This window comes from Populus nigra, chromosome 5 (genome assembly GCF_951802175.1).
Source record: "Populus nigra chromosome 5, ddPopNigr1.1, whole genome shotgun sequence".
Lineage (NCBI taxonomy): Eukaryota > Viridiplantae > Streptophyta > Magnoliopsida > Malpighiales > Salicaceae > Populus > Populus nigra.
In genome coordinates, this window is record NC_084856.1 from 522,497 (window position 1) to 544,099 (window position 21,603).

At 33.6% G+C, this 21,603-nt stretch overlaps 3 protein-coding genes across 6 annotated transcripts; 2 read left to right on the forward strand and 1 right to left on the reverse strand.

Moving 5' to 3' along the window:
• Positions 1-114: 114 nt before the first annotated feature.
• On the reverse strand, positions 115-3,431 carry LOC133695452 (catalase isozyme 1-like). The gene is made up of 8 exons (XM_062117460.1): positions 3,332-3,431; positions 3,122-3,218; positions 2,322-2,599; positions 1,242-2,018; positions 970-1,059; positions 669-736; positions 479-572; positions 115-380 (listed from the first exon to the last, which is right to left on the reverse strand). The coding sequence occupies exons 1-8, from the start codon at positions 3,344-3,346 to the stop codon at positions 321-323; spliced, it is 1,479 nt and encodes a 492-aa protein (XP_061973444.1). The 5' UTR covers positions 3,347-3,431; the 3' UTR covers positions 115-320.
• A 9,976-nt stretch (positions 3,432-13,407) lies between these two features.
• Positions 13,408-17,194, forward strand: LOC133693108 (serine/threonine-protein kinase PEPKR2). Its single transcript, XM_062114228.1, has 4 exons — positions 13,408-13,599; positions 13,920-14,693; positions 15,172-15,468; positions 16,545-17,194. Exons 2-4 carry the CDS (start codon positions 13,937-13,939, stop codon positions 16,898-16,900), a joined length of 1,410 nt encoding a protein of 469 aa, XP_061970212.1. The 5' UTR covers positions 13,408-13,599; positions 13,920-13,936; the 3' UTR covers positions 16,901-17,194.
• Positions 17,195-17,809: 615 nt separating this feature from the next.
• Positions 17,810-21,546, forward strand: LOC133693697 (cyclin-B2-4-like). Of its 4 annotated transcripts, none has more exons than XM_062114970.1 (12): positions 17,810-18,237; positions 18,392-18,470; positions 18,591-18,723; positions 18,936-18,992; positions 19,105-19,156; positions 19,249-19,401; positions 19,488-19,613; positions 20,137-20,226; positions 20,313-20,534; positions 20,626-20,724; positions 20,824-21,005; positions 21,116-21,546. In XM_062114970.1, exons 2-12 carry the CDS (start codon positions 18,416-18,418, stop codon positions 21,258-21,260), a joined length of 1,314 nt encoding a protein of 437 aa, XP_061970954.1. In that variant the 5' UTR covers positions 17,810-18,237; positions 18,392-18,415; the 3' UTR covers positions 21,261-21,546. The 4 variants fall into 4 exon arrangements, with proteins under 4 accessions (XP_061970954.1, XP_061970953.1, XP_061970956.1 ...); XM_062114969.1 differs by having other exon boundaries at positions 17,811-18,237; positions 18,404-18,470; XM_062114971.1 differs by having other exon boundaries at positions 17,814-18,237; positions 18,404-18,470; positions 20,827-21,005.
• Positions 21,547-21,603: the final 57 nt, after the last annotated feature.

Sequence of the window (21,603 nt, forward strand, 5' to 3'; positions counted from 1 at the left end):
TTCCAACCCCGAGTTTTAATTTCCTTTGTTGTCTCAATCTGACGCGCATGATATGATAAGAATATGAACATAGCAAGAAAAAATGAATCCTACAAACCACACAGCAGATTGGAATTTTAGATGAAGGGCATCCAGGACAACTTGCATTATTAGATAGGATCTCTGTTTAAACAGTAGTAAATAACGGGTAAGTTGTTTCACTGTCATGACATCGCACAATCAGTAAAGATTAGCATTTGTTTTTATGCTTGCAATCTGGAAATCCCTCTTCATTTATTCAGTTTCTGTAACTCAAAGCATTGGGGGCTTTGGTGTCATCTTCAGACGCTTGGTCTCACATTGAGATGAGATGCTAGCTTCTGGCCCAAAGATTTATCAGCCTGCATCACATCATTGCCAGAATTGCATTTGCAGTGAAAAAGTGTCTATAGAGATCCGGTATACATGACACTACATTGTTGTAAACAGGGAGTTTTACCTGAGACCAGTATGAGATCCAGATGCTGCGAACCTCATGTGTGACACGCGGTTCGGACAAGGCATCAACCCATCTGCGAACGAAACGTTCTTGCCTGGGGATAAAGAAAGAGAAGATTAAGGAAGAACATGCATGATCAGTGCTATAGTTTATTCAGTTATCAGAAAGTAACAGCAGATGCATGGTTTACCTGTCTGGTGCCCAGGATCTGTATCTCTCTCCAGGTTGCTTGAAGTTGTTCTCCTTCTCAATGATGCACTGCATGAACCACCAGAGGTGCGTGTGTGTGTATATATTAACAGACCGTCCATTTAACTAGGAGCTCTATAATCATACAATAGCTTTCCAATCTCGCTAGTCCTGTTCTTGCTCTAGACATCGTAACCGGACCCCAAACACTCACACACAGAAACACGAGATTCAAGCAAAAGACAGTTTCGTTTTATGACGGTAGATCCGAAAAGAATAAAGAAAGAAAGAAAGAAACTGACCTTCTCACGCCTTCCACTGCAGACAGCAGAAGGAATGGGGAATCTCTCAGCGTGACGAGATGGATCATGCCTTGATGGGAAATAGTTGACCTGAAGAGTATATGATGATATCTCATCAGAACACAAACTAAAAGCAAAAGCAAAAATACATAAAAATAACATCAAAACAGGCGAAGCAGGGGAGAATGATCCAATTAAACAGAAGGTGAGACAGCGCGGCTTCTAATTAAAGTAGTGTGCCCAAAAGAGAGGGGGGATAAAAGGGGAGATACCTCCTCATCCCTGTGCATGAAATTCATGAAACCTTCATGATGATTGTTGTGATGAGCACACTTGGGAGCATTAACTGGGAGTTGCAGATAGTTTGGTCCAAGACGGTGCCTCTGGGTATCAGCATAGGAGAAGATTCGAGTCTGGAGAAGCTTGTCATCTGAATAGTAAATACCAGGAACCACAATAGCAGGGCAGAAAGCAAGCTGCTCATTTTCAGCAAAGAAGTTATCGATGTTCTTATTCAAGACCAAGCGACCAACTGGCTGCAGGGGCAGAATGTCCTCGGGCCAGATCTTTGTTACATCAAGTGGGTCAAAATCAAACCTGTCTTCATGGTCGGGATCGATTGTCTGGATGAAAAGTTTCCACTCAGGATAGTTGCCAGCTGCAATTGAGTCGTATAGATCTTGAGTGGCATGACTGTGATTTGCACCTCCAACTTTAATTGCCTCGTCCTCTAACAAACATTTCACACCACAAGTAGGTTTCCAATGAAATTTCACATAGTTTGCCTTTCCAGCCTTGTTGATCAGCGTGTAGGTGTTGACACCAGCGCCTTCCATGTGTCTGTAATCTTGTGGAACACCCAAATCATCAAAGAGAAAGGAGAACATGTGCAAACTTTCAGGATGGTGGGAGAAGAAGTCGAGAATCCTCCAGTTCTCCTGAATGTGAGACTTGGGGTTGGGCTTAAGGGCATGTACCATGTCTGGGAATTTCATTCCATCACGGACGAAGAAGACAGGGAAATTGTTTCCCACAAGATCAAAGTTGCCCTGAGTCAACAAGAAAAGGAAAGGCATAGAGAATAAGAGAACTGGAACCTTGGAAAGTTAAAGCAATCAGCTTCATCCAGTTAACTAGAATTAATTTATTTTTTCATAAAAGAATAACGCATCGAAATGAAGTTTACAACGCAAAAGGTTATGCATAGTGAATTTGAATCCATCGATCCCTGAGGATATGATACATCTGTCGAATCAGTCTACACAAATGATTGTCTACATCATCATCAGTGCCTCACTCATATGCTTTCCTCCACTATATTAAAGTAACAGAAATATCAAATAAGACCTCACCTCTCTGGTGTAAAACTTCACTGCAAAACCACGAGGATCCCTCAGGGTTTCAGGGCTGCCACGTTCATGGATAACTGTGGAGAAGCGGACAATTACAGGCGTCTGAACTCCTGGGGCCCGAAGAAAATCAGCACATGAGAGGTTAGAGATATCGTGGGTAACCTCAAAGAAACCCTTTGCACTGGCTCCCCTAGCATGGACAACACGCTCTGGAATCCTCTCCCTGTCAAAATTGGCAATCTTCTCCACCAGATGGTAATCCTCAAGCAGGATTGGACCTGTCAAAGAAAAGGTTATATGCAGATCAAACCTATGTGTACTAGTACATGACAATCAAAAATACAACAAAGCCAGTACTTGATCTGGGCTAAGCTAACAAGTATATATGCCCTTCCCCATAAGGTGTGCCCCGGTTCATGATTCAGCCTGCTTTCTATTAAATAAGCTTGAACCACATCATCCAACCTCCGATCGAAAATGAACCCAACCCAAATCCTTTGCGTCTGATTACAAAGTTCATATTCTGCCATTAAATTTGCTAGCAGCACTATTATCTCCACAACAGTACAACAATTCCTTACCTCTTTCTTACATAAATCGTAATTAATCATAACTTTCTAACTATGCTGCTTAATTCCTTCATCCTCAACGTTTAAAGCTCAGACCACACATAGGAAACATCGAATAATAACATATCAAAATCCAAAACCAGACAAACATATACCTTAACAATAGCAATTAATCATGTTAAGCTTAGAAAGGTAACAGCAATAGCTATCATATGTTTTGAATAAAAATACCTCTAGATCCAACGGTCAAAGAAGAGTTGTTGTTCCAGACCGAAGCACCAGAATTTGTAGTCCAGTATGGAGAATTGAAAGCGCTTGATGGACGGTGCTGCCATCACCACCACCACCACCATCAAATCAGTGTTAAACTACAACTTATTTAATTTTCGCAAAAAAATATATATTTTCAATCAAGGAAAAAGATGAATAAAGAATCATTACCTTGTAAGGATCCATGACGAAAAAGATAGAGAATTTTGAGGAGGAGAGAAAGAGAGAAACGAAGAAGTCTTCGTGGTGGTTAAGGATGGGTGTGGGGGGGGGGGGGGGTATATATATTTATAGCTGCGTGCTTGTGCCATGCACATCCATTTTCTTTATCTTTATCTGGACAAGGACGGGACGGCAAAAAAGGAGGGGTCCACCAAGGCTTGTTTTGTAATTTTGATTGTTCAACAAGGTTAAGCCAAAATCATTGATTCATGTAGTAACAGCCAATCTCTTAGCTGTCACTTGCTAATTGAGAGGATTAAATTTTTTTTAGTGGTCTATTTAGGAAATTGTAGTCTTAATTTGGTCTTTTAATTTTGTCTAATTTCCATCCTCTTATCTTTTTTTATCATAAAAAATCCAGGTTACTGCTTCAAAATATAAAAATAAAATAAATATATTTTCATGTACTTTTTATTTTTAAAATACATAAATTGTTTTTAAAATTATCCCAAATTTATTTGACGTCTGTATATCTATTTCTTTAACTAAAAAAAAGATAATAATAATAATAATTGAGAACGGCATCTATCCATAGTACCCTATCCAAATCGGGGTGTTTTGCTAAAACCAATCCGTATCCTCGCATGGCAGGAGGTGACATGGACGACTCACTTCATGACACGTGCGCAGAAAAGCCTTGAAACGCGTGCTCTAAACATGTCAATGACAGATACGAATGAAGAGGTGCGGCTGTGGTTTTCTACGAGAGAGAAGGTTCCAAAAAAGATTCTAATGGGCCAAGCGGTGTGAGCTTGGCCACAAGGGATGCTGTGTGGCCCACCGTAAGCCGTAAATGCATAATTCTCTTGATTTTTTTTGTCATTTTGATGAAATTCGCTTGTATTATTTTTTTATTTCAATCCAATAAAAAATATATTTTTTGATGAAATAAATATTTTAGGAAAATAATTTTCGGTTTTAGTATAAAGAGAAGAGGGAGTTAGCAATACATAATTTTTTATGTAATAAGAAAACAAAATATTTGGGCTGAAGATACATTTTCTTGATTTTTTCTGGGCATGACATCTTATTTTCTCATAGAAAAAAAAAAGAAGGGGAGGAGCTGGAGTTGGTGAATAGTCGTTATGCAGGGATAGTTTTTTATTATTATTGAATTACAAATTCAAACTTAATTTTATTGTGCAAAGATTGATGTGAAATCTTGATTATTATGTAGGGATAGTTTGCTTTATATGGGATTATAAATGTGAATTTCATTTTAATAAATGAAAATTAATTTGGAAATGCTACTTAATTTGAATAACAAAATATTTTATTTTTATGAGTTTTATTTCCTTTCCATTATAAAATCTTTACCCAATCATGTGGGAAAACTTATGAACAAAACTCTGTTGTTTTTCGAAAGTACAAAAACTGTAGCATGATCTGATATTTTCATTAAAGTACAGAGACTTGAAAGATAATTTACACTTATTCATCTTGGAAAAAAAAAACTGGGAAGTGAAGAATAAACGGGCCCGGCTACACTTTTTGCTTTTAAAAATGTTTTTGTTTTAAGAAAAATATTTAAATAGTAATTTTTTAGTTTTTTTATTATTGTTTTGACTTGTTGATGTTAAAAATTAATATATATATATATATATTTTCAAACAAAAAATCATTTTAAAAATTATTTTGCATCATAATTTCAAATTCACTATGTTGTGTTAAATTATAATAGTTTTGTAGTTACAATTTGAAAAATTAAATTTAAAAAAATTATATATTGTAATTTTTTTAAATTCAAGTTTTGACCATAATTTAAAATAAAAAATAGAGTTCAGATAATTATCAGTCTAATGTGATGATCCGTTGCTAGTTTGATACATGTTTGACATTGTGTTTCAAAAGCGTTTTTGAAAAAAATTAAAAATTTTTTATTTTTTATTTTACTTTAAATTAGAATTTTTTTTTATGTTTTCAAATGATTTTGATGTGCTAATTTTAAAAATAATTTTTTTAAAAAAACACTATTTTAATATATTTTATCATGAAGTGTTTATGTTTGTTTCTTCCTATGCAAGCAATTGAGAATTGAACCATACATGGATAAGGATTTTGGCCAGAGTTTAGTTTAGTGATATGTTGATCTGGATTCTTAGAGTTTTATGTGGAAGTTGATGTAGTATTTCTAGTCAATTAGCCAGGTTGAACTAAATAATCAAGTCAAAATCTATGTAAAAATTTATTTGACTTCTTTTTTTAAAAAAAATAATGTTCGTGACCTGAGACTTGAACTAGATGGGCCAAGGCAGTCTTAACAGCTCTGATTTCGGCAACATGCCCTGTTTCGGCTTGAGCGGGGTCTGGACATGGGGGAGAGCAGTTTGTGCCGCAAAGTTTCCTTAATCCTGATATGTAATTAACCTATGATTCTGAGATTTATGTGTTCTCCTACAACAATTCAGATTTCCGAAACCAAAGTGAAATGACAGTGAATAAACAAATACCAAGTTATTCTAATGGCCAGAAAACAATAGAGAGAGAGAGAGAGAGAGAGAGAGAGAGAGAGAGAGGATACTGATACACAATTATTGGATGTCAGATTTATAGTTACAGGGACAAATCATTAGGTATATATCTCAAGTGTGCTCAGCTTTGCTTATAAGCTGTAAGAGAGAATTTACCTTCCTCTGTGCTCTATTGCTTCCACTCTTGGAAATCTCCATTAAATGTTCATACACACCAAATTGAAGTGCTGCAAGCATGAAAGATGAATTGTTTGATCCCAGCTCAAGAAGAACTGAAGTTGCACGTTCTTTGTTTTTGGGGGTGCCTTCTTTCAAGATTTCCACAAGAGTTTCAATGAATGAGAGCCGTCCAATCTCATCCCGCCCCTCCGGATGCGATGCAAGAAGTAGAAAGATTGACATTCCTTCATCTACCATACCCAGATCCCTGTCACTTTGTTCTCGGCAAGCATTGATAAGATAGATAAAGCTGCCGCAGGGTTCTCTTTAGCTTCAGTAGTTCCACTGTTCAGAACTTCTATTATAGCTGGAACTAAAGGAAAACGAAGTTTTTTTATTAAATTTTTTTGATACAAAACTTACACGTCTTAGGAAATAAGTCTTATATAATTAAATATATTTTGAATTTCAAAGGTGTTATGACATCATTGTGACATCACAATTTTTATGGTATGAGAGAATAATTAATGATATTTTATTGGTTATTTTTTAAATTAATATTTTAAAAAAATAAATACAAGTAAAAAACATCTATATGAAGATATTTCCATTATTTTTAGTGAGTTATGAGTTTTTTTTTTTGTATCTATTTTTTTTAAATGAATCTAGAAAGTAACAAGGAAAATATAATTATTTATTTCTTCAACACCGTCAAAATTTTCATTTTGACAAGGTTAATTTAAAAAGCTTGTGATTCAAAATTTGATCTAGGTTAGGTTTTAAATTAAATTATAAAATATATTTATCTGGTAAAAATCAATTAATTTGGTTTAATTGAACTATAACACAATTAACTTGTCTAAATTTTATTGGATCAATTTTAAAATAAAATAAAATAAAATAAATCGATGTTTTTTAATAGAAATAATTAACTTATAACTTGCAGATTGATACCAGTAACTAAACCCTTTTATAATTCAGTTCATAAGTCAGCTCTAACAAGGTTTTCTTGCCTTTTTGTGGTTCGTATTTGGCTTTTCCTCAGGTAGCTTATTTTTATGCTGATCGTTGGTTTTCTTACTTTTTTCGTGTCATTAAATGGACCGTTATTATTATTCATGTGGTGTGGTGTGTGTTTTGTTCTTAATATAAATTTAAAAGTATTTAATTAATTAATATATACTATAGTTTTGTATGTATTTTACTTTTAAAAAATTATAAACAAAACTATAATTAATATTTTTAAAAAACTTATATTTTCAAAACACAATCACAAATATTATCACGATATAAAACACACATCTAACCATGGTAATTCCACTTAGATTTGATGATTTTGTTAGCCGTGTGAGAGATACGAATTTAATGGTATGATTTTCTGTCAATCCTTTTTCATTTAAAGCAAAATTATCCCTCGAGTTTTTAAAGCTACGGAGACGAAATTCAATCAAAACGACACGAATTCTTTGAAATATTAATCCATGTCAGGGGCCAAACCGAAAGCTTCTTTCTTTTTATATGATGGTAACAATTTCTTCATGATCCTAAAAGCTTTCCCAAAAATCAATTAAATCAGTGCTAAGATCAAAAGGACAAGGCTTAAACTTGTTTCAAAAATCCAAAATCAGAGTACAAAAAAAAAAATTCAATATATAAGGAAATTCATCAGATTGGACGCAGTTTAATAGTTACTAGTTACGTGATTCATCGTATGTCAAATATCTTTATTTTACATTTAAAAAAATTATATATATAAGTTTTTTTAATATATTTTTGTAGTTCAAAAAATTTAAGTGTAAGAAGTTCATGGATATATATAATTAAATAAATTGAGATTTATATAGCTAATAAATAAATAATAATAATTAAAAAATAAGTAATATGTAAGGCTACACATATTAAAAATATCATCTCAAAATAAATATTTTTTTATTTTCAAAAATTCATCTATACAAAACATTAAAAAAAATCATAGATAAATTAGAAATTTTTTTTTAAAATTAAACACATAACCAAAAAATCATTATTATTTAAAAGAGACTTTCTATACAAAATAAAATAAAGAAGTGGTATTAATTTAAATATAATTAAGTTTTTTTAAAAAAATACAATAAAAGCATTAATTAAAATAAAAAATTAGGAAAAAAGGGTCAGGCGTTGTTGGGCCTGACCCATTTCATTAAGGCCCACGCACTGGCAAGCCTGCAACTCAGCCCTTTTTTTAACTACACCTAGAGTGGATGACATTTTGTCCACCTTATTTTTTTGAAAAAAAAAAATGACACGCTGTCTATTTTGCTTAGATTTCAGCCGTTGTGATGGGTGAGAAATCGGGCTCAATGTTTTTTTGACCCGAAACACCTTAAAAACCATTATAAACTTATTTATTGCCTCAAAAACCCCAAAAAATGACCTGAAACCGAACTCAATCCGAAACAAAAAATGAACCTTAATTCATATTTGTTTTTTTTTCATGAACTTTCAAAGAAAAAAAATACCTAATATCAACTCCCCTCATCAAATGGAACAATTTAACATAAATATCATGTATTTTAGTTGTTCAAATCGGTGTCAACAACAAGTTTCTCTCTCTACCACTTAAATTCGGTAATATCTCTCTCTCTCCTCACTCAACCAAATACCAAAAATGATAAAAATAAATTTTTATACCAAAATAGAATTGAAAAAATATTGAGGGACCGAAATTGAATATTTTGTGTAATTATTTAAGTTGGAGAACCAAATTGCATCTTTTTCTAAACTTATAGCACACCACTCATGTTTGCCATATTTTTCATTTCAATCCTTCTTTCTTTATTCTTACTCTTTTACATGAATTTGAAATCAATTGCTCTCTAATTAGGACTAAATTGTTCAAAAAAAAATGTTGAGAATCAAAATAAAAATAATTTTTTTTTGCATAATTTATCTATAATAAAATATAAAAAGATAAACAGTGAAGATATTAGAAGTGAAAACCTAACCCCATTTAGATTATAGGTAATGTTACCAGCCTTTTCTTATCGGAAACACACCGAATCGTCACTCACTTCTCGTTTAAAACAAAGGGCAAAAAGAAATAAATGCTGATGATCTCTCAGCCGTCTGATTCATCATCAACATCAACTTGAAAATCCAATCAAGATTCAGTGATGTTGATTATTGTGCCCCAGTTTGGAATTGAGAATCCTAGTTTACGATGTCTCATCCATTAACAGTAACTAAAGGTGCCACCGACATGTCATTCTACACCGCAGCAACGTATTGACAGAACACCTTCGTCCTATGGTCCCCGGCGGCAACTAAACAAGAGCACAACGATAAAATCACAAACTTGTCACCAACCAAATTCTAACTTAATGAGTAATTAAGTATCAAAATACCAGCTTTCTGAAATGAGTAAATGAATATTTCTTCTCTCGTTACCCTTGCTTGCATTTGTAAAAGTGTTTGGGTGCAATTTAAAAATATATTTTATTTTAAAAAATATTAAATTAATATATTTTTAATAGTTTTAATACATTGATATTAAAAAAACTGAAAAAATAATAAATTTGATGTATTTTTAAGTGATAGATACTTTTAAAAAATATTTTACATTATAATATCAAACATATTAATCGATAGATTTTAGTTACCATCTAGAAATATATATATATATATATATATAAAAGATAAATGTATTTTTTTTCTTGCTTTAAAAGTACATAAATTCATTATAAAAACTAACTTTAAGATATATTTAGTTTTTATTTTTATTTTTATTTTTTCAATCAAATATATTATTTATTGTTCCTTTTTGTACTTATCTATTCTCTTTTGAAACACTAACAAAACATCACTTATCTGTACGTCTAGATTTTTTTATAATTTCACAATTAAATGATTTCATGGTAAATTTTTTATATTAAATCACGTAGAGTAAATTATACTCACCACTCTATTTAATTGAAAATATGCTATCATGCTAGAAAATCCATGATAGTTATACTTATTATTTTAAATGAGAGGAGGGAACATACCGAGCAATCACAAGCCTAGCTATTTCAAAGTATAATTAATTACACCTACACTAATTGTGTAATTATTAAAATCTCAATTGCTTACACAAATATGTGGATTTATGCATGTCGAATTAACCTGCCATCCCTAGCGCGCCATTTCTAATACGCGAATCAGTTTACTTAGGATCACTGTTATAAAACTTTATCTGAGTAAGTTGAGATATTTGATTTTAAAAAAAAAATATCAAAAAAATATTATTTTAATTAATTTTTTAAAAAATAAATAACATATTAAAATATTTTGTGGTTGTGGTTTGAAAAAAATTGTTTTATAAAAGTACTCTTGGTTGAGGTTGATTAGGTATTTATTTATATTTGGTTAAAACTGTGGTTGAAATTGAGGTTGAATAAAAAATAGTTTAACGTGTTTGGTTAAGAATACTTTTGAAATTGAGGTTGTAAAATAATTTAAGAAAATATATATATTAATATTGATGGTTTTTAATTTAAATATTGTAGATTTAATTATTGCTATTACGTCATGAAATAAATAATACTTTATATAAAATATTTTTTATTGTTCCATTAAACTATTTACAATTCCATCACGTATGAAATACATCCGACAAGGACTATAATTTTCTTAGTTTTTTAAGTGCACAATAATATCAGGTAAAATATAATCAAGAAAAAAAATTGGGATTGCGATCAAATTCTGCAAATGCTACGTCATAAAGCGATCTACATCTAATTTATATAGTGTCATTGAATAATGTTAAACACTAGTTTTTCGAATAAAACACAATTAAAAATAAAAAATAATATTTTTATTTTACTAGATCGGACCCGGTTCAATACATTTTTAGCTTTAGACCAGACCCGGTCCGGCCGGAACAGTGGAATATAGCTACACTGTTCGTGTGATTCCTTTGCACAAGAAACAACAAAAAGCTGCTTTCCTTTCCCTTGCATTTCAAACGCAAATTATCATGAGATCCATGAATAGTAAATAATATTTTAATTGTATCAAATCACTGTTTCCATGGTTTGCTTCAAAAATAAAAACAGTCACGGAAACAAACACTTGAAGTAGGTTTTAATCAGGTTAGACTTGAATTGACCTCATTATCTATTCAACTTGAATTTTTAACCTCATTTGAGTTTTTCTTTTAAGCTGAACAAGATTAGGTAGCAAATTGATTGGAAAAAAATTAACCTGACAGGCTTATGCATGCGAAGATCAAATGCCAGTGAAAAATAAGAAGAGGAGAGAGAAAACTAGCATCAACTTCTGGTATGATTTTGACCTGACCAGGGAAGCAGAAGCAAAGTCAATGAGGTGTTTGTTAACTCCGATCGTGGACTGGCTCCTGCAAGAAGCAGCGATATTCTGTCAAAGTCATCATAAGGCAAGAAAGAGACGCAAACTACGTAGCTTGGCGGTGTTTGTTAACTCCGTGGAATCATTATTTTAAAACTTGGATCGGCTAGCAAGTAAGTTAACCCGGGATCCAACTGAATTATAATCTAAATTAGTTTGAATTAAAAAAAATACTTGATTAATTTGGTTAAAAATCCAAGTTAACTTAGTGATTTAATCAATCTGATGAATTAAGTATTAAATAAAAATTAATCATGATACCTATAATGTTCTGGATTTAAATTGATTTTGTTTGAAAGAAATTATAGATTGAAGAATCATAATAACTCAATAGATTTTGATATATAAAAAATCATTTGTCCATGAAAGCACTCGATCTGTTAAAACAACATGATGTTTTTTATACCAGAGATAAGCATCCAGCTTGACATTGATAAAACACAGGATTTTTATTTGATTTTTTTTATAAAAACCATTTACCAATTAGATCAGCTAGCGATTATTTTTTTAAAAATTTATCTTATAATATCTTTGCGTGACTTTAATTATAATTCAAAAGTGATTAAAAATATATATTTTTAATTAAATTAATTTATTTAAATAACATAAATAAATATAGCTATCAAATCTAGACCAGTCTTGATGGGCTAACTGGTAGCTCACTAACTCGAAGTTTAACCGGGCCATATTTTATTTCAAAATAATTTAAAAGTCAATGCAAAACTTAACTTAAATAACTCCAAAATGATTTTTAAAAAATTCTTCTTTATACAAATATTTTATTAAAAAATCTAAAATAATATTATTTTAAAAATACCATATCAAATCTAATTTAAACTCTAGATGAGGTTAAATTCAGGATCGAATCTAATATAATAATCAAATTAAATATAAAAAAATATAGTAATATTTTAGTTTTCTTTCATGCATGCTATTTTGTCAGAGCTATTTTTTAAGTGAATGCATGCTATTTTGTCAGAGCTATTTTTTAAGTGAAAAGGATATTTAATTTTATTCAAATAAAATATTAACACCAAATCTAAACCAAATTATAAATATTTTGATCACCCTCTAAACCTCGGAAAATTTGGTTTGGAACCTTCCACTAATAGCTGGCGTAGAACTGAAAACCTGGTATTATCCATAATAAACTACTATGACCGCCCGACAATAACCCCACTTACCTCGGTGTCGTGTCCTAAACAAAATCTACCAATGCACTCATTAAGCTCTACAAGAACGCCACGTCACTTCTCAGTCGCGTATGCCTCACGTACACCTCTCCATCAATCACATCACGAGTCGTCACGGACAGCCTGCTTTTTGGTCTCTTAAGAAAATCACAAATCCCAACACAGCAAGAACTTCATCATTCAATTATTCTGACTTCCAGTCAAAATCATAAAGCCAAGAAACGGCTCAGATTATGCCACGAATCACCTTCTCTGCGCTGAGCTGCACGGGAAACATAAAAAAGACGTGATATGGGTTTGGGTTAGACCCGGATTCGGAAACAGGGAAACAGAAAAAATTCTAAAACTTTTATTTAAAAAATTACTTTACACCTTTACATGCATTTTTTAACAATATAAAAAATTAAAATTATTCTTTTTTATATTTTTATTTTTAGATATTGTCATGAATTTAATATTTATTACAAATATTGTTTAGTTAATAATATAACATTTTAATGAAAATTTTAATTTTAATTTAAATAAAATAAAATAAATATTTATAATTAAATTATTACAAATATAAAATATTAAGATAATTATAGTTTTATTTTCTTATGAAAAATAATTATAATTTTGATGTATTTTTTTATCTTTTTATTTAAAAAATATTTTTCTATTAATTAAAGGAAAAAGAAATAGAGAACTTCAAGTAGAAGTAATAAAAAAATAGTTTTACTTACGTAAACAGATCTCTCTCTCTCTCTCTCTCTCTCTCTCTCTCTCTCTCTATATATATATATATATATATATATATATATATATATATATATATATATATATATATATAATCGCGCAAAAGTTTGCCCCAAATCAGTAATCGAAGATTTCTAGGGTTTTCTTTCCAATCCGATTGATATTTAGTCCTCAATTTTCTCCAATAAACACCGATCTATATTCTATCTCTATCTTTTGGTGTGGATTTTGTGATTCTGATCTCAGACTTTGAACAAAATTTCTGCTCAAAAAGGTATTTACTTTGCTTTGATCACGATCTATTTAATCGCTTGCTGTTCAGTTAATGAATAACAATGAAAGGTTGAATCTTCTGATTTATGTTCCCTTTGGTTCCTGTTGTTGTTGTTGATTTTTTTTTTAATTTCAATTTAGGGGTTCAGCGATCTCAGATTATAATTTTGTTTATAAAATTGTAAAAACAATTTCGATTTATTTTTATCAAATGAATTTTGATTCCATTCTGTTTACTTTCTGTGCTTCTGTAACCGAATCCGGAAGTGCAGTGCAGTAGAAGTTGATTTATTTTTATTTTTTCGAATTTTAATGTGATAGGTGATAGTTTTGATTTGATGAGGAAGAAGAGGAAAGGGAGTGAAGCAGATACGGGTGAGAATGCACAAGAGGAAGTAATACCAACGTGTGATTTGAAATCATCCAATGTTAGGTCTCATTATTCGTTAGAAGATTATAATAGGTTAAAGAAGAGGTGCAAAGAAGATCTGGGTAGGGAACCTGTTACTTCTTTCAAAAGTAGGCTTGCAGGCATTGCTACTGCCCCACCTTGTGGTGCCTCATCTTCGTTGGTACTACCTGGAAGAGGGCTTAAGAGGAAGATAGGGTGCATAGATGTTTCTACTCAAACGGGTAGGAAAAATAAGTTTGAGGATGATTATATTTTGGGGGATGCTATTGGGCGTGGTAAATTTGGCTCCGTTTGGTTGTGCAGGTCTAAGGTTACTGGTGTTGAGTTTGCTTGTAAGACTTTGCAGAAGGGAGAGGAGACAGTTCATAGGGAGGTAGAGATAATGCAGCATCTGTCTGGTCATCCTGGTGTGGTGACATTGCATGCTGTGTATGAGGAGTCGGAGTGTTTTCAGCTTGTGATGGAGTTATGCTCTGGAGGACGTTTGATTGATCAGATGGTTGATGAGGGACGGTACTCAGAGCAACGCGCTGCTAATATATTCAAGGATGTGATGTTAGTTATTAAGTATTGTCATGACATGGGTGTTGTGCACCGAGATATAAAGCCTGAGAATATACTTCTAGTGAGCCTGGGGAAGATGAAGCTTGCAGATTTTGGCCTGGCTATGAGAATTTCAAATGGTAGGCATTCTGCATCTGTTTTGAGAAGTGCTCATTCTGCTTTTCAGTGCTTACTTTTATATTGCATTTGCTTTGTTGGTGCTGACGACTTAAGCATGTAAAAAATAAGCATATAGACTGAAAATGAAGAATGTTTGACATGCATATCCTCAGGGACATCAGGGCATTTTATTGTTGAACAGTCATGCAGGAGGTAGGGATAACCTGGTGTCTCTTGTATGATTTGTTGGTTCAGAAAGCATGCTGTTGTCTTTAGTATGTGATGCCATGAGTTATTCAGTATGGCCAATGCTGTTATATAAAATAGTGCTATACATATCTAAATTCATATCTGCCTGGTTGACTTTGGCAGCCATGCTGCTATGTAACACAGACTAATAGAAGAACAGATGCTCTCTGCAAGCTCTTTTTGTAATTATTACTTGTGTTCTCAAAGCTTATCTTATGCATATGAGTTGGCATTCTTACTATCCTGCAGGGCAGACCTTATCGGGTTTGGCTGGAAGTCCAGCATATGTTGCCCCTGAAGTTCTGTCGGGAAATTATTCCGAGAAGGTTGACATTTGGAGTGCTGGTGTCCTCCTGCATGCTCTGTTGGTCGGGGGCCTTCCATTTCAAGGCGACTCCTTAGAGGCTGTTTTTGAGGCAATCAAGAATGTCAAGCTTGATTTTCACACTGGAATATGGGACTCTATATCTAAACCTGCACGTGATCTAGTTGCAAGAATGTTGACAAGGGATGTCTCAGCCAGGATCACCGCAGATGAAGTACTGAGTAAGTGTCTGATTCCCAATGAACTAAGACCCTGGACATATGGTTGCATTTTTTTTTTCTGGTTCTCATGGCTGCTTGAATTGAGGCAGAAAGATTTTGTTGCAATTTTATCCATCTAGATGGGTTAGACTAAGGGACCGTTTGGGAACGCGGCTGCGGCCGCGTTCCCAAAAAATTTGAAAATTTTTTGTTTTTTTTTTTTGCTAAAATTTAATATGGTTTGTACGTTTTGGATCGTTTTGATGTGCTGATGTCAAAAATGATTTTTAAAAAATGAAAAAACATCGTTGACATGCATTTTGGCACGAAAAGTTATTTGAAAAGCACCCGCAACCACACTGCCAAACACGCTCTAAGACCACTTGGTGATAATTTCTTTAATGAGTAGGCAGTTTGCATTTTAAGAGACCTTCTCTCCGTGGTCCTTGTCTGATGAGAAGCAACTTGATGGAATGCTTTTTAGGGGATTGCTGGCATGTACCTCGTCAAAGAAATCTCTATTCTTTACTTATCTCAGAGTATTTACTCTCTGGGTTACCACCTCTCTGACTGAAAGAAGAATGTTCAGCTTATGTGCCTTGCACGTGTTGAGCTGCCATCCTAAATTAGATGCATGATGTGTCCTGTCTTTTGAGTCAAACGTAAGAATTCTTTGCATCTTTCCTTTTAATCTCATTTTGTAATGGCTCCTCAAAGGTATAGTGTGAAAGTGAATTCCTGGCCTTGAGGTGATGGTTTTGATTAAAAGATGCTCCAAATTTCTTATTCTGTAATTCTGATCTCGTTCTTTTCTTCCTGCATCAGTTTCTGATAATGTAAATTTGTTCGAGATTTTAAGGCACATACATGGACTTAGAATTACCATTTTCACTAGGTTTACTAGCCACGTGAGCTTGTCTGTTTGCAAAGGGATAATTAAACCCATTTTCACCAAGTTGTTGCTAACTCTCTCGAATTGTGCATATCCGTGATCTTGATTCATTTCTTGGACTCTGTGATGGTGGAACGTGGAGTACTTTGCAAGTTTATTGCCTTTTCTGTCCCACTAAACTGACTGTTAATTGCTGTCTTCTCAGGGCATCCATGGATTTTGTTTTACACAGAGCGTACCTTAAAGACATTGTCCATCAGATCAAAAACAAAGAATCAAGGTGCTGCAACTTCCTGCCAACCTGCAAATGCACTTGTGTCACCTGGAAACCAGGTAGGAGCTGGCTCTTCTGAAGAGGACTTGAGTCAGCATCCATCTGATAGTTTGAGCTGCAAGTCAGAAGAGCAGGATGAATGTGGTCTAGTTGACGCGCTTGCAGTGGCGATTTCCCATGTTAAGATATCAGAGCCGAAGAGGAGTAGATTGTGTGGACCCACTGGCCCAATAGAGCAGCAGTGTTCATCTAACATCACCGCTAACAATCTGTGTAGAGCATTTTGATTCTGGTGACACACTGACACCACTAACATTGCTCATCTCCACTGTTTTGTGAGCTGGGAGAGGAGGATTCAGAACAGCCACACCCTTAAACTCCAATATTCAGTGGATACTGGGCAAAGACGGTAACAGAGTAACATAACCATAGCTTGTAAATATGACGTAATATCTTTTCATTAAATGCAACATCTCTCAAAAATAATAATTTGAACTGAAAAACATTCAGTTATTGATACTATTATTTTGAGAGACTAATTTCAGGATGGGATTTCGATTAATATGAAAGGTTTATATGGATACTATGTTGTAATGGATGTCATTACTCAGAAACCTACCAAATGCACTAGCTTCCCATATCAATTTTTCTTGCAACTTGGCATGAAATTATTGGAAATTCAAAATTTCCAAGGTGCTCTCAATTGGGTCCAAGGTGGGTGAGGGTTATCAAGAAGAATTGAAGGGTGATAAATCCCTTGCTTTAAAGACAACCGACCCTTAAAAAAGGCTGTTTAGAAGGATAAGAAAATAATAATGATAACACTAATTTATCGTTTGGTCATTGTTGTTATTGTTTTAAGGATGGAATATGTATGTTTTAAGTTGTTTTTGATTTGAAAATATATAAAAATATTTTTTTAATTTTTGATATTAATATATTAAAATCATAAAAAAATTAAAAAATCAATTTAATATTTTTTCAAGCAAAATATATTTTAAAAAAACATAAAAAAAGAAACCATTACACTGTAAAACACTCCCTATTCTTTATTTTTATTTTTATTTTTATCATTCCAATCAAATACTTTTTTTTTTATATTTATTCATTGTATTATTAGACATTAACCGAAGCAACCTAGAAGACAGGAGAGTAAAGTAGTGAAGTGTGGAAATTTCTTAAGAAAGGGCACATGGCAAGGTAACCGTTGTGCAGCGCACAGGAGAACGCGACCTTTCAATCAGAGAAGATCTGACGGCCAGAATCTACTAGCCGTTGGTTTTAAAACTTAAGAGGAGGGCACAGACATAAATCCGATATTTGCGTCTCCATCTCGCTTATACATAGTCTCTTTATTTATTTTTCTCTCATCTACTCCTTTCTCCTCCTCCTGTTAAACCCAACAAACAATTTCAGTACCAGAGCCAGAACTCGAACCGGAGAGAAGAAGAAGAAGAGAGACACACAGAGAGAGATCGTACTCCATTAATGGGGTTCTTTTGATTACTCTCTCTCTAAGATCAAGGCACGGGCGGGCGATAAAGAAAGAAGGCTCTGAAGGGTGTTTTTTTTGTTTTTTTTTATCGATATCGAAGAAGCTTAAAAGAATTCTTGAATTTTGAAGGTGAATGTTTTTATTTTATGATCTAGGTTTTACGTTTTGAAATCAATTCTGATCTGGTTTTCTTTCTCTTTTCTTTTAATTAAAACTTAATCGAATCAAAATTTGTTCTTTAATAACTTTCTTTATAGATACTTAGCTGTTTTAATTTTTGGAGGGTTTCCTTTAGATATAGACAACAATGGCTGGATCCGATGAGAACAACCCGGGGGTGATCGGACCCGGAAATATTCAAGGTAGTAAAACAACCCCAAAAGGTTGTATTTACATTTTATTATCTATTTGGTTTAAAAATGATGTTTTTTTAAAGCTATTAAAACCCTAATAAAAATGAGATTTGTTTTTCAATCTTGAAGAGGGTTTACGTGGCCGAGTAGGGAAGTTTCCGGTGGCGACCGGAACTAATCGCCGGGCGTTGAGTAACATTAATCGGAACATCATCGGAGGTCCACCGTACCCCTGTGCTGTCAACAAAAGAGGGTTATCAGAGTAAGTCTTCTTAAACCCTAATTACTGTCTTAATCTTAATCTTTTATATCTTGTTTGGTTCCTGAGAAAATGAAGGAAAAGAGAAGAAAGTAGGCACTTGGTGGTGTGGAGTTTTTTAATCAATTTTCTTCAGCGTCTTTGATTACCTACTTTTGATGTTTTTTTTCCTTTGTTTTTTGTCTTCTCTGTTTTTTTATTTTATTTTATTTTAGAAGAGAAGCTTTTTGTAATAAGAACCCACCAATTCCAGTGCATCGACCTTTGACTAGGTCAGTAACTAATTGACCTCTTTGTTTGACGTTGAAGGTGTTCGTTTTTAATGTCAAAGGTTTGATCTTTTAATTGAATCTATTTCTGGTGTTATTCTTGATGTCTGTTCAGGAAGTATGCGGCCCAGCTTGCTAACAAGCAGCAGCAGCAACTTGAACCAGAGGTACCTTTTTAAAGAGCTTGAATTTTCTCTTAATTATAGGGTGGGATGTCTAGGGTTGTGAGATTGGATTGAGAGTTGTTTGTGTCAAACAGGAAATCAAAAAACCAGTTCGCCCAGTCCCAATTTCTTGTGAGCCAGAAGATTGTAATATCATAGATGTGGAGGACTACAAGACTAGTGATGACTTTTCTGCTCCGATGTTTGTGCAACATACGGAGGCAATGCTGGAGGAGATCGACAGGATGGTATTTGCAATATAACTTATTTTTAATTTGTTTGTATTGCTATTGAGCTTTTGTCAGGGTTTCATTGATATCTTGGTTTCCTGCAGGATGAAGTTGAAATGGAAGATGTTGAAGTAGAGCCGGTCTTGGACATAGACGGCTGTGACAAGAGGGATCCACTTGCTGTAGTGGAATACATTGATGATTTATACAATTTCTACAAGAAAGCAGAGGTGACACAGAATATATCTTCCTATTCAATTTGTGAAACATAAACAAAGCCTTCATTGCTTTTTTATTTTTATTTTGTTTTGCTTGGTCTTTTGTTATAATTGGAGAATATTTTAATTTGTAAGATTTGATTAGGAATCACTAGCCCAAAAGATTGTCCTATATTAGGCAAATAGGACTGATATACATTTATTTTGAAATCTTAAATTAAACGAAGGTGGAGCTTTTCATTATGAAGTATGTTGGAAGGTCTAGATGTCCAATCGTTTGGTAATGATTGATGGAAAAGGGCTGCTGATGTTATGATTATTAGGCAAATAGGGCTGTGCACATTTATTTTGAAATCTTAAATTAAACCAAGGTGGAGCTTTTCATTATGAAGTATGTTGGAAGGTCTGGTCTATATAGTCCAATCGTTTGGTAATGGTTGATGGAAAAGGGCCGCTGATGGTATGGTTTCGTTATGAAGTATCTTCCTTTTCAGTTCCCTTACTACATGAACTTTTTCTGGAAAATTGATTGCAGAGATCTGGCTGTGTCCCATCAAACTACATGGCACAGCAATTTGACATTAATGACAGAATGAGAGGCATTCTCATTGATTGGTTGATTGAGGTATGCAAGTTACATAATGCTTAAAAGGTCAAGAATTAGTTATCTGGTTCAATCTGAACCGCTTACAAATTTGACGGGATTAACAGGTGCACTACAAGTTTGAATTGATGGAGGAGACCTTATACCTTACTGTCAATCTCATTGATAGATTTCTAGCAGTTCATCCAGTCGTGAGAAAGAAACTCCAGCTCGTTGGAGTGACAGCCATGCTGCTTGCATGCAAATATGAAGAAGTATCAGTTCCAGTTGTGGAGGATCTCATTCTGATTTCTGACAAAGCATACAGCAGAAAGGAAGTGCTTGACATGGTATATTATTATTTTGTCATTCTTTAATTGTTATCATAGTAATTATGATCAGAATGAGGATGGATATATGATATGATTTGAATGCCTGCAGGAGAAGAACATGGTCAACGCTTTACAGTTTAATCTCTCTGTTCCCACTCCTTATGTTTTTATGAGGAGATTCCTAAAAGCTTCACAATGTGACAGGAAGGTTTGTACTACCGGTCTTCAGACAAAAAATTTAACTGCACTTTAGTCGGATTTTTAATGAAATGTTTCTGATTATACTAAACCAGTTGTTATTTTGAAGCAGCTTGAATTGCTTGCGTTCTTCATAATTGAGCTTTGCCTCGTCGAATACAGCATGCTCAAGTTTCCACCTTCATTGTTAGCTGCTGCTGCAATATACACCGCTCAATGCACCCTTAGTGGAACAAAGCAATGGAGCAAGACAAATGAGTGGTACACTGGCTACTCAGAACAGCAGCTTACGTGAGTGCTTTTTCGCCTGCTTAAAAAGAAATTGTTTGTTGTACGTTACATGTCAAGCTTGACAGTCTTTTTACTCACTGTTTGGTTTCCTTTTCCCCCATGGATTACAGGGAATGCTCAAGGCTTATGGTTAATTTTCATAGGATTGCTGGTACAGGGAAGCTAACAGGTGTACACCGGAAGTATTGTACCTCAAAATTTGGTTACGCAGCAAAGAACGAACCCGCGGACTTCTTACTGGATCCTCCATTCTAGCAGGACTGATAAAGCAAGAGATGAATTGACATGAAAAGACTTACCCTTATTCAAGTAAATTTGGGGGTTGGGGTTTACAGTGCAACTTAAGTTGCCCCCCTTCTTGAACATAGAGAAACTTTGGTATTCTTTCTTTTATGCTATTTGAACACAGCGGGGAGGATGTTGTCACTGGTCTCCAAGAATAAAATAATGTTTTTAAGGCTTGATTTTTAATGTATATTTCTTGTTGAATCATTCCCAATTTTGGTATTTGAGATAATGATTGAACTTGGGTTGTTTTGGATGGATTGGTTTGACTTTTTTGCACGTTTGAGAATGCGGTTGTATCTGCGCTCTGCGG